The 11,424-nt window shown below is 41.7% G+C and overlaps 1 protein-coding gene across 3 annotated transcripts in view; it reads right to left on the bottom strand.

The window, feature by feature from the left end:
* Nucleotides 1-1,206: 1,206 nt before the first annotated feature.
* The window catches only part of CAPN3 (calpain 3), a 28,988-nt gene continuing 18,770 nt past the window's right edge, over nucleotides 1,207-11,424 (bottom strand). The window contains exons 14-24 of one of the 3 annotated variants that reach the window (XM_065685408.1): nucleotides 10,877-10,913; nucleotides 9,849-9,866; nucleotides 8,663-8,764; nucleotides 7,277-7,354; nucleotides 6,586-6,643; nucleotides 5,951-6,015; nucleotides 4,840-4,908; nucleotides 4,155-4,233; nucleotides 3,176-3,292; nucleotides 2,800-2,858; nucleotides 1,207-2,205 (exon numbers count right to left, since the gene is read on the bottom strand). In XM_065685408.1, coding sequence (XP_065541480.1) covers nucleotides 2,179-2,205; nucleotides 2,800-2,858; nucleotides 3,176-3,292; nucleotides 4,155-4,233; nucleotides 4,840-4,908; nucleotides 5,951-6,015; nucleotides 6,586-6,643; nucleotides 7,277-7,354; nucleotides 8,663-8,764; nucleotides 9,849-9,866; nucleotides 10,877-10,913 — 709 coding nt within the window. In that variant the 3' untranslated portion in view covers nucleotides 1,207-2,178. The remainder of the gene's footprint in view (nucleotides 2,206-2,799; nucleotides 2,859-3,175; nucleotides 3,293-4,154; nucleotides 4,234-4,839; nucleotides 4,909-5,950; nucleotides 6,016-6,585; nucleotides 6,644-7,276; nucleotides 7,355-8,662; nucleotides 8,765-9,848; nucleotides 9,867-10,876; nucleotides 10,914-11,424) is intronic. The other 2 variants (XM_065685406.1, XM_065685407.1) reach the window with 2 other exon arrangements.

Raw genomic sequence — 11,424 nt, 5'->3', positions numbered from 1 at the left:
CCCTGTGTCCTGGAGAATTGATGAAAAGACTATCTGAGCACCGGAGCCCCTAACTACCTCTCCCAGGGCTCTGTAGTCTTTCTTTATGGTCCCCAGTCTACTACTATCCATATCCCTAGCACCCACATGGATCACCAGGAGCGGGTAATAGTCCGTGGAACTTACTAGAGCAGGCAGCCTCTCTGTAACATCCCTGATCCGTGCCCCTGGTAGGCAGCACACCTCCCTCGAGACGGGGTCAGGCCTGTCCCTTTCAGAGTAGAGTCCCCTATTACTATGACCCACCGCTTTTTCTTTGTAGTGCCAGTAGAGATCAGTCATTTTTCTCTTTCTTAGTAGCTGGTGCAGCTCTGTGTTTTGACTTTCACCCTGGGAACAGAGCTGATAACACAAATGTTTTAGTCTGACCACAAACTTTGTGAGCCTCATGCTCCGCCAGGGAGGAGGGAAAGCCGGGAGGAAGCAGAGACAGGACACCTGACCCAAACTAGCCAAAGAGGTATTCCATACCACAGCACGTCATGCCCAAGATGTAATGGAGAGTTACTCGGAAGAGCTAGGACATTGCAGGGTTGGACTAGGTATCGGTTGGTGCTCGGTGGGGGTGGGGTGAGTTATCGGTCAGCTGGTGCTGAGGTGTTGTATTCTCTCCCTTTGTTATTTCCCTTATCATTATTATTGGTGGTAGCAGCAGTGATCTGTGTTATACCTTAGTTACTAAACTGTTCTTATCTCAACCCATGGGAGTTGCATTCTTTTCGATTTTCCTCTCCATCCCCCCTGGAGTAGGGGGAGGGGAAGAAGGGGGAGGGGGGGGATGACAGGGGGACGGGGCAGGGAGTGATAGAGCAATTGCATGATTTATGGCTGACTTTGTTTAAACCATGACATGAACCAAGTCGAAGGTTCTTCTGACAAAGTCTTGGTCTCTTCACCCCTTGCTCATTTCATTTTTCCTTCTATTTTTACATTGATCAACGATTGGCCAGTTCTGAAGGCCTGTCTTCCTTAAAGCTGATACCTATGGAGCCTTTCAATTATTTTCTTTAATGATTTCAAGGATTATGCTGGCAAGTGGTTGAGATATTAAGCTGATTTCATGCTGGACATAAAACTCCAAAAGCTGCTGTATATTCAGGAGAATGATGGAAGAGTGCTCAGTGTTTTGTCCTCTTGTCTTCTTTCAAACCAAAACAACCCTGAAAATTAGACCAAAATCCAGCTGACTTTATTTTGGGGTCAATTAAACTGACTGTACTTCCGTATTCTAATAATCTTCCCAAAGTGGTCATGCTTACATAGTATCTGATTCCTCTTACCATAAAGAAATACATAATGCTGTTGGGAAATAGGATTTTGAGGGGATAGAGGGGATGTGTGTCTGTATAGATGCATAAATTTGCATCTATAAGAGTTTGTCTTGGATGTGTATCAACTTCCATAATGTTACAGAGACTGCAGTTGCAATAAAAACCGTTTAAAAATCTCTACTATGAGGTACTAAAAATGAGAGTAAAGTGCTCAGTCTTGGTACTTTCTCAAAGGCAATAGAGCAAGCTGTACCTGGATAGTGCAGTCCCTTCCACGTTTCTAGCATGGTAGAGAACCAACCTGTGCACCCACATGTGTAACAACCAACATCAGTGCTTGGGATTCATAATAATGCAGTCTTGCATAATCACATGTGAATTGTTCATTCACCATTATGAAGATGCTGACATGGTAGTATCAAAAGCAGGACAAAGAGTTAATGACTCATTACAAGGTGGCAGTAAACACCCCTGACTTCCACAGTTCATCTACAGTCCCAGTTTTGCCTGATTTGAGGGAAGACTTACAGTTGTCAGCATAAGCAGAGTAAGGATGCACGCTCCATGACTTTACCATGCAGAAAAAGCTTGATGGTCATCAATCAGTCAAAAGTCAACTGTTAAACTAATCCTCATTGCCCAAAGGAAAATGTTGGGAAGTTCTCGAAGTAGTCACAGAATATGTGCACTGGTCTGCCTAGTGGAGTGTGGTTGTCCCTTTTTCCAGGGCTTCTTTCCATACACTGTTTATCTCGATGAGTGAAGCACATGCTGTAGGAAATGCTGTTGTTCGTGCTTGGGGATGAATGGAGCAAGTTACTCAAAAAAGTCTTGAGTGTGATCTTGAAGATGGCCTCTGGCTCCAGTGTTACGCATACATAGTGAGCTGCAGCCACTGAAAAGGAGAATTGGAATTAAAGATGGAAGACATGCTGGCATCCTCCAAGAAATTTTGGAAGGCAGCTGCTTGCTGACACTTAGTATGGAGCACAGTAGCAGTGGGGAAGTTTCTCTTAGGCTTCTTGCTCCTATTTCTCTTTCCCTTGGAAAACTGGAAGGGTTTTTTATGATCTCCCTAGCAGAAAATGTGCTTTTAAGCTTAAACTTCCTAAGTCTTCTTAATTAGATTTTAAAAGTAAAGAACTATGTTAAACCCCATTATCAGTTAGTGCCATATCAGTGCGTTTGATTTAAATTGCCTCATAAAAAGATCTGAGAAATTTCTTGAAGCCGTTTAAAGGTGGTGTGAAGAGCCATGCCCGTCAGCACCAACTGGAGTCTTACAGAGCAGCCATTGCTGGCACATCATGGATGTTTTCCATGTAAAACTGGTAGCAAAATTTTGGGGAGGGTTTGTAACCTCTTACCAATTGGATGGCCATTTCAGACCAACTCTTATAGGCTCTCTTGAGAACACATGCAATGAATAATAACATTAAAATTCAGTATTGTGACATTGTGTTAGAAACACTGGTGTAAAGCAGTTTACCTCCAGGACATTGAGCTTAATGATGCCATCTCCATCTTTATCAAAGGCATGGAATGCCCCTAAAGCAAGGAAACAAAAATATATGGAGTAGATTAAATAACTGTGCGCATAAAGATGATCCCAGATAGCAAATCAAATTCTGCTCGTGTTGTGCAAACCTGTGCAGGTATTTACTTAGCTAATACAAGGAGAGACACAGTGGTTTCTTTTGTGTATGAATGAGATGGGTGTCCTATTTAGATTCCCTAAGCACATATCTTTAACTATTAATACTATATCCCAGCAGCGGTGCTCTGAACAAGCTTTGCTTTGAGTGTGACTGCGTTCTGGGGGTGAGGAGGGGAGGCAGCGCGGCCAGGCTGGGGCAGCCACTCACTGAACATGGCGTCCAGGCGCACGAAGCAGCAGATGAAGCTGTCGAAGTCGATGTTCATGTTCTTGTCAGCGTAGCGCATGGTGATGATGTCGTAGAGCTGGTTGTTCAGCCGAAACCCTGCAGAGGAACAGGGACAGGGTGCAGCTGGGACAGGGGAAGCACTGGTGCCTGTCAGGCCTCCACAGTGGTTTGGTCCCAGGCTCAGATGAGGCTCAGGCTGTATCCACTCCATAAAATGAAGTACAGTTATAAGGCGCTTCCCTGTGTCCAGCTGCTCTCTTGAAACAGGAGAACACTTGGAAATTACAATCTGGGAGGGCTGATAGCACACGAATTACCTCGTGCTGTGAATATGAAGAGGAGAGGCCTACACCAAAGGGCCTGCAGCTTAGCTGGGCCTGGTAAGAGCAAAGCTACAAGAACTGGTGACAGGCATATAGGAGGAAGTTGCTATGAAAACGTAACTACACAATAGTCAAAAAATAGATGAGGAGGTAGCTCTTGTAACTGAGCCATGACACTGCTGCAGCTTCATGAGGGTCTGTCATGATTTGGGTACCGCTGGTTGTTGGCTATATGCAAGGTCATGCATACCTTACAGGCTGTAAGACTGAGAAATTGCTGTTGTAAAATGTGTGCTAAAGCCAAGGAGGTATTTAAATTTCTTTTTTTGACATTGAAAACTTTCCTGGAGAGAATGGAAACCGGGAAAATGAAAATGACCTGAATTTCTACTGTGGCAAGAGTTCAAATCCATGTGTAGTTCTGTCCTTAGCAGAGGGTCAAATCACTCATGGTATGTGAAGTACAAGATAGCCATTTTGTTTCTGTGCCTTGATGAACTGGTAACTGCTGTGCCGAAACAGTACTGAAGATGAAATGTCGCTGAATCATTACATCTAGTTTTATAGTGATACTACAGATTTTACAAACAAAACAAAATAAGGTTTCTTCAGCTGTTGGGCACTGGGGGAAGTACCTGCATCATTCACTGCATTGCGCATCTCGTAGCTGTTAATGGTGCCTGAGTGATCCGTGTCGTAACGCTTGAAAATTTTCTGGAAGAAGGAAAAGCAATAAATACACAACAGAAAAAAGCTTGTACTTGGAAGTACAACAGGAAAACTTCAACATCCTGTTGAGTGTATCCACTGGCTGGATATGGGATGTTTGCCTTGGGCACTTGCACCTTTGCCATTTGCCTTACACTGCTGCAGCTGGGCAGCCTTGGTTTATAGCTTAGAGCTCCTCTCAGTCAGAAAGCAAAATAACTTAGATCCATGCTGTGGGGAGCAAAAAGCTCTCCCCTAGAGATTCTCCTTGTTTGACTTGACTTTAGTCTGTTAATACTCCTCTTGATTGTCCTAATTAAGCTATATGTGAGGCCTGATTCTAGTTCCCATCATCCTCTTTCTCCAATTTGTATGCCTCCAAGCTAGTCTCATGAGGGTAGTTCTTAAATGAGTACTGCACCTTCAAGCTATTTGCTTAGGTTGTGAGTAGCATGAGAAGAGACTTTTCTTTTTATAAGCAATTTTTTTCTTTTTATTGCAGCTTTTAAGCTTTTCTTTTTGCTGCAATATATGTAGGGAGTTCTGGTTTTCCTACACAACATTTTACGCTGTAGAAGCTGTGAAGAACAGCACTGAGGATCCCAACAATACCTGCCAGCTTTTAATCTTGTCCCAGAGATGTCGAAACTCATCGAAGTTTATCCTCCCTGAGCCGTCTGTCTGCGATGCAAACATTCAGGTAAAAAAAACTCACAATATTTTAAAGAGAAAATGAATTAAGTCTGTAAATACGGGTGAAGGGGTGGATGTGAAACTGAGTTCAGGATCTCCTTAGCATTCAGAGCTGGCTGAGGGGTGCAGTAAAATATTTGCTTTGGTTATTGTGTGTATTATTTGTTTCAGGGGTGTGAAATGCTGTTTGTGTACCAGCAAATATCTGGTACAGGAGCGAGGCTTTCTCCTGGTGCTCTTGTGATGGGCATGAGCAGGATGTTTTAGTGGGAGCTTTCCAAATAATACCTCCAAATCTGAAGCTTACCTGATGTTTTTTAAGACAACTGAGGTTTATCCTAGAGAGAAGCTCTTTCTGCCTTGCTTAAAATGAATTGGGAACTAAGCAAAATGTTGACTAAAGCCACTTACAAAAATGTGTTTAGGCTCCAACCATTATGGCTCTGGATTGTAGTTACAATTTTGCTCTGGTTATGTTTGTATGCACTTTTGTTCTTTCAAAATTATGCATTATGTCAAATAGGAAAACTGAGTGATGCTGTAGTAGAGGTAACCCCATGTGGCATTCTGTTGTGTTTTATTATACTTGCTTTCAGACAATTTCTGTATGCCCTGCATGCTACGCACACAGTGGAATGTACAATACATTATAAACTTAAAGATAACAGAAATATAGTGAGTTTGTTGGCAAGAAATATGTTGATTTAGTTTAAAAAAAAATCTTTAAAAATTATGCTTGAGTATCTGGGTTGTCCAGTCCCTGATACCCAAGGAAGGGTATCATATAGACTGACTGATTCTGTAGTTTTCTGGTTTGGGATTGTTTCACCTGCCAACTACACTCATGTTGAGATGACTGGAGTTGAGATGTGTCAAAGAGGTATGCTGTGTGGTCTCACTACAGGCTATAATGTACTGTTCTGCTTTCCTGGTTTACTAAGTTGTGTGTATGTGCGTGTAGTGGTGGAAAATAGAACCTAGCTGGACCTAGTGTCCTATCAAGCACTCCTCTTTCACCAGAAAAGGATACATCCATTAAAGCAATCATGCTGCGGCACGATTCCAGTTCAAATCCTTCTGTCCGTAGGTCCTTATCTGAAATAAATGATCCTAGGTGAAGATCATGCAAGTCATCAAGCGCTTCTTCCTTGTTGGTTTAAATCTACTCAGGGTAGAAGCCAAACCTACTTCTTTTATCCAGTAAGACATGAGTGGTAGAGAAATTTGAAAAGACTTCTAATTAACATTATTGATTGTGAATTACAGATTACTTTTTTGACCTGTTATATACAATAAAAATCTCTGTAAAACTCTACTACCCTCCAGCACACTCAGCAAGCACAGAGTGTGTAGGCTGAAGTTTGCTAAACAGGGAGAAAGGTCTGACTAAACATTAAATTTGCTAGAAATGCTGCGTTATCCTGTGTTGTGCTTCCAGTCAGCATTTGCTCATTTCTGCATTGTCAGTACCGGAGCACTCATACAGAGGATCTCTATGAAAAGCTCAGCTTGCTAAAGTCTCACATGAAAAGTCCATGGAAGTCTAACTAGGAAATTTGAGAGTTTGAAATTTGAGAGTTTTTAGAGTGCAACTGCAGGGTCGAGGGTTCCATTATAGCACAGATTTCTTTGTCCAGGGTTACTGAAAAACAGGCTTAAACTCACGTTTTTTTACAACGTTATTGAGAACATTCCTGAGTTCTTCAGCATTGATCTCCATGTCCTGGTGGGAAGTGAGGTGGGAATATCATTAATTATAACATTCCTTGTTAAGCATATGATTTTATGGATAGATATGCTAAAAGTATGAAGTCTTCAGTCACTTTTCATTATGGCATACACATTCTCTAAACTAGAGAGTATTCTAGTTCATATAAACATTAGTCCAAATCTTTCTTGAGGCTGCAGTAAAAGGCAGGTCTGAATTTACCATATAGTGCTTGTTAAACTACAACTAGAAGAATGACCTTTGATTTCAAGCCACTGTATGAGCCCAAAACCAAAATGCAGAAATCTCTGTAACCCATTTGCAGCCTCTTGATTTGTACAGTTCTTTGATGTCTCTTTACTTTTAACTTCTCTTGTTAAGCCTATACTAAGGGGCATTGCATTTCTGACTTGTTTATACATCTTGAAGTAGTGATAGAAGTAAAAGCATGAATTTAAATAAGGCTCCCTTGTACACAATGGGAATAGTTTATATGTACATATGAGGATAGCTGTATACTTAATTGGATTTTGATTTGATTTTGCTTAGCTCCAGATCTCAAAGGAGATATGATGTAAGCAGTTGATTTAGGTGCTGTTGTGGCTCAGCTGCCTTGGTGGCAGAGACAGGGATCATTTCCATACTCACATCCCCTGCAATCTGTCGGAAAATATTCCTGAACTGGTTTTCTTCTTCACTTCCCTCTCGAGTTTTTGTTGAAGGACGCTGAAAAAAGACAAGTAAAGAGAGACATCCTTAGACCAGCAGGGAAGGGGCCTGTACAGCTCACTCACGCTCAAGCTAGGGAGCCTGTTAGTGAATCTGGAGGCCTTCAGAGGAAAGGGTTGTCCTCGTTTTCCTTTCCTCCCCCCTTTTTTTTTTTTTGGTTTAATGTGTTCTCTGGCAAAACTGCTGAGTATTTAACTTCACCCCATTGCTCTCCTTTCTCTTGAAGAAGCCTAAGTAATTACTTTTACTGACAGATTTTTTGTTTCAAAACATTGTGAAGGAGAAGTTTGGGGCAGAAGCAGGGTACCTGCTCCATAGCTGCTCTGTAGGCTATGAATTGACCAGAGGGACTTGGGCTTGAGAGCTCTTTTTAATGGGGGGGCAGGGAGGGTCTAGCTGGAGCCAAGCAGTACATAAAACAGAGGAAAAAGATGAAAGTGAAGCTTTCTCAGACTTGTGCAAAGAGCAAGCCTAAACTCTGAGGCTGAAAAAGGGAACTGTTTTATTTCTTCTTCCCCCAATATTATATTACAGGAATTCTGTAATGAAATAGAGTGAATTTGTTGACTCAGTTCTTATTTTTTTTTTTTTTGCCTAAATGCAGAAGAAAGTTAAGATTGATTTCAACTTTCCCACCTGTATGCTCTGGCAGCCACACAGCAGAACAGCACGCTCCCTGTAAGCAGGCATCCCTCATGCCTCCAGATGCCACAAGCATCTTGCTGTTGCATCTCACATCCCTCACCTATCTGCAGGCAGAAGCTCTGAATTTGCTGTTCTGTGTTCCTCGTCTTTGGTAGTAAGAGAATGGAGGAGGATGCAGGAGTTTCTGGGTTTACTCATTGTTTTCTCCTCTGGCCAATGGGGACTGGTTTAGGGATGTGTAATTTATAACGAGGAAAGGCTGTGATCATTGCCAGGAGCTCTCAAAGCCCCTAAGGTGCAGTTTATGGATATACCTTGTGTAAAGAGGGTACCAGTTCAGGGGGCTGAGCAAGTGTGGATTGAACTGTGCTGCTGGTGTGGAAGGGATCTCTTACAGCTGGGATCCTTGTATGAGAGAGCAACCAGGAGATGTTTTCAGCTAAACCTTCCAACACAGTTGGTTATATAACTGAAGGGATAGTCTCTTGTTTGCTCATGCTTATTAGATCCACATAAACCAGATGCAAACTATGCTAAGACTTGAAAAGCTGTTAAGTATTTTAGGACACTTCTTTGCCCCATTCCTGCCCTCTCCCCAGCCATTCCTTTATGCTAGCCAGACCAACCCCTATTTCCCCCTTTGCCAGTTGCTGCGGAAACCTTTTTCTCATCTACGTGGGTTTTTTCACCATCTTTGCCAGCATCTTCATCTGCATTCAGTTCCTTATTGCTGTTGGCTCTGTCAGAAACAAATATGATAGGCTAGAAGAACAAAGAGAGCAAAAGAGAAATGGAAATTACACAAAAGATAGTAGAAGGAAAAATAATTGGCGACAAACATTTTGTAGTAAAGCACATGCAGCAACAGCTCCTGCCCCTGACAGTGTGACTGGAGAAGCCAGAGCTGGGAATGAAAGAAAAGAAACCAAAAAGGAAAAAAATATTGAGGAACTTCCAAAGTTACTGCTCTCCTCATGCTAAAAAAACCTGCAAAAGCCTTTGCAAAATAGTGCAGTCTCTGGCTTCCAGCTTTTATTTTTCAGAAAGCCAGTCACCATTTAAATGTGGCTGGTTTTTTGTTTGTTTTAAGCAAAATAAGCTTCTCAAATTCCAGTTAAATGATGAACTTGCACCTCCATATGAAGGACACTAGCACTGTATGAAGACAAACAGAATCTGAATCCTACACAGAAAAGTAGTATTTGTATGGGAGCTTGTTAGTTATGTGAAGCAGATTTTCTTTCTTTGTATTAGTTCTTGAAGCATTCAGCTGAAAGCAGCTCATGCAAATGATTTTGGTTTAGTGCATTACAATCAAGGAAAGCGGCTACAAGATGCAAATGTGTTACCCTAGAGTATTAATTGCAATCAGCCTGTCTTGAGATTAAAATGTCTGATTGCATTTTCAAGGTCCTAAATGTGTTGTGTAGAATTGAAAGCAGAATCCTGGACTGCAGGAAAGAGAAGCAGCTGCCCTAGGCAACAGAAAGCATGTGTCTGACAAAGGGATGCTTTGCACTAGGAGGGGGTGTCAGGGTGCCTGTGAAGGGCAGTTTGAGCAACCCAAAGGATCAAGCTTATAAAACTGAAACGTTTTTGTTACCCTTTTGCCACCCCCTTAAGTGATGGGGTAGGGGGTGTATGATGCTAATGCTATTTTATTAGACTTCAGTGTAGGAAGGCAAAATCTTTGCCACCTACAAATGGCCTCTATCCAATGTCTTTCATTAACTACATCAGTTTCCAGATGCAGAGAAATCGTGATAGCAAGGAACTCTGTTCCTGCTGCATGCGTTGCACATGCTCTTTGCCTAGCTGGCACTCAGCACATTGAACAAAAACCCACCTTGCCCTTTTTCTTTTTCTGTGCAAAAAGAGACAAAATATAAAATAAAGGTGTTTTAAAACAACATTATAGATTTTACCCAGATTATGCAGAGCTGATGGTAAAGTGGTGTTTTTTTTCCTCTTGCCCTTCCTGACATTTCTTTTTCTCATTTCCTATATTCATACGGTTTTCAAATCTCCAAAAGTAAGAGAAAATGCACCCACCAAAAAATTGACAGAAATTGCAGAAACCATAGCAGACAGTGTCATCTTATCTGGGCCGTTGTCTGCTTGAATAAAGTCTGTATTATACCTTTAGCTCTCACTATTCCTTTTATTTTTCCCAACCTGTCAGTATAGTGGAGATTGGACTTGTGTGCCTGCAAATCAATGATATCTGCAGTGGCAATTAAATCCCACCTGATCTGGACAGATATTTTGTTATCATAACAGCAAATGAAAGATTAACACTTCTGAGCAAGGTTTGATGGAGCTCAGTTCTGTGCAAGAGCATTTCCTCTGATTTTTTTCCCCAGACTAATTGTATTGTTAGCTCTAGTATATTCCACAAAGATGTGTAAAACCCCAGGGTGAAGAGGCAGAGCCTGTCATGGATGATAGTTTGAATCAGATTATTATTAGGATCTCTTTCCAGAAAGCATATACCTCAAAATAAAATACTTCTTTCTTTGTTAGATGAGATGCCAATCTCACAAATAAAATATCTTGAGGCACAGAGTTAGGCCTCCCTGGTAAATGAATAAGCCTCATTGATGGAGGTAAAAGCAGTGCTTAGCATCCAGCTCCTTTGTGCCAGGAGCAGATTCCAAATCTGGCAAAAAGGTTTTGTTCTGACAAAATCAGAACAAAGTGCATATAAAGCAAGTATTAATAGAAGTATCTTGATGAAAAAAAAATGTGGGGATTTATGCTAAAGGAGCTGTCGTGGGGCTCCCACTAGATTCCTGCTGGAGGTTTCCCTAAATGACTTTCTCCTCCTCTCCCTACCCCTATTTGTGTACAAAATAGTCCCAGGACACTACTTACCGATGGACGATCTGCCTCAATCATATTTTCAACCTCCCTAGAAGAAAGCAAAAAGTAAATAAATAGCAAAGTGACTGTTCCCAATGTTGCTTGTTTCTGTAGCTGGAGTATAAGCAGCCACTTGAACTTTCCAAACAGCCAGTTGTGTGGGCTGGTTTCCAAGCATTACAACTGCAGGCTGTAGATGGAGCTTCTTCCCAGTTTGAGCTGAGCATCACAAGTACAACTTCCAGGAGGACTGCGGCATGGTTTACTTCTCTAAAGAGCCTTGATAACAGTGAACTTGGATTGCTGGGAGTAAAATAGAAGCTCTTTGGCCTAATTACAGTGACATTGACTGCAGTTTGCTGAGCTCTGGGAAACTAGTTGAAGAGCAGCATGGACAAGAAATAACTACCTACTTCTGTGTTTCATTTGTGACTGAAATTAGATCTGGTTCAATGATCTATCTGGCCCAAAACTTCAGCCAGTGACATACAGCAAAAAACCAAACAGGTTCACTTTCGTTATTAAAAAATCACTAACAGTATGTTTACAAAGGATATCCT

Source organism: Lathamus discolor, chromosome 6 (genome assembly GCF_037157495.1).
Source record: "Lathamus discolor isolate bLatDis1 chromosome 6, bLatDis1.hap1, whole genome shotgun sequence".
Taxonomy (NCBI): Eukaryota; Metazoa; Chordata; class Aves; order Psittaciformes; family Psittacidae; genus Lathamus; species Lathamus discolor.
This window is presented reverse-complemented; position numbering and strand designations above follow the sequence as displayed.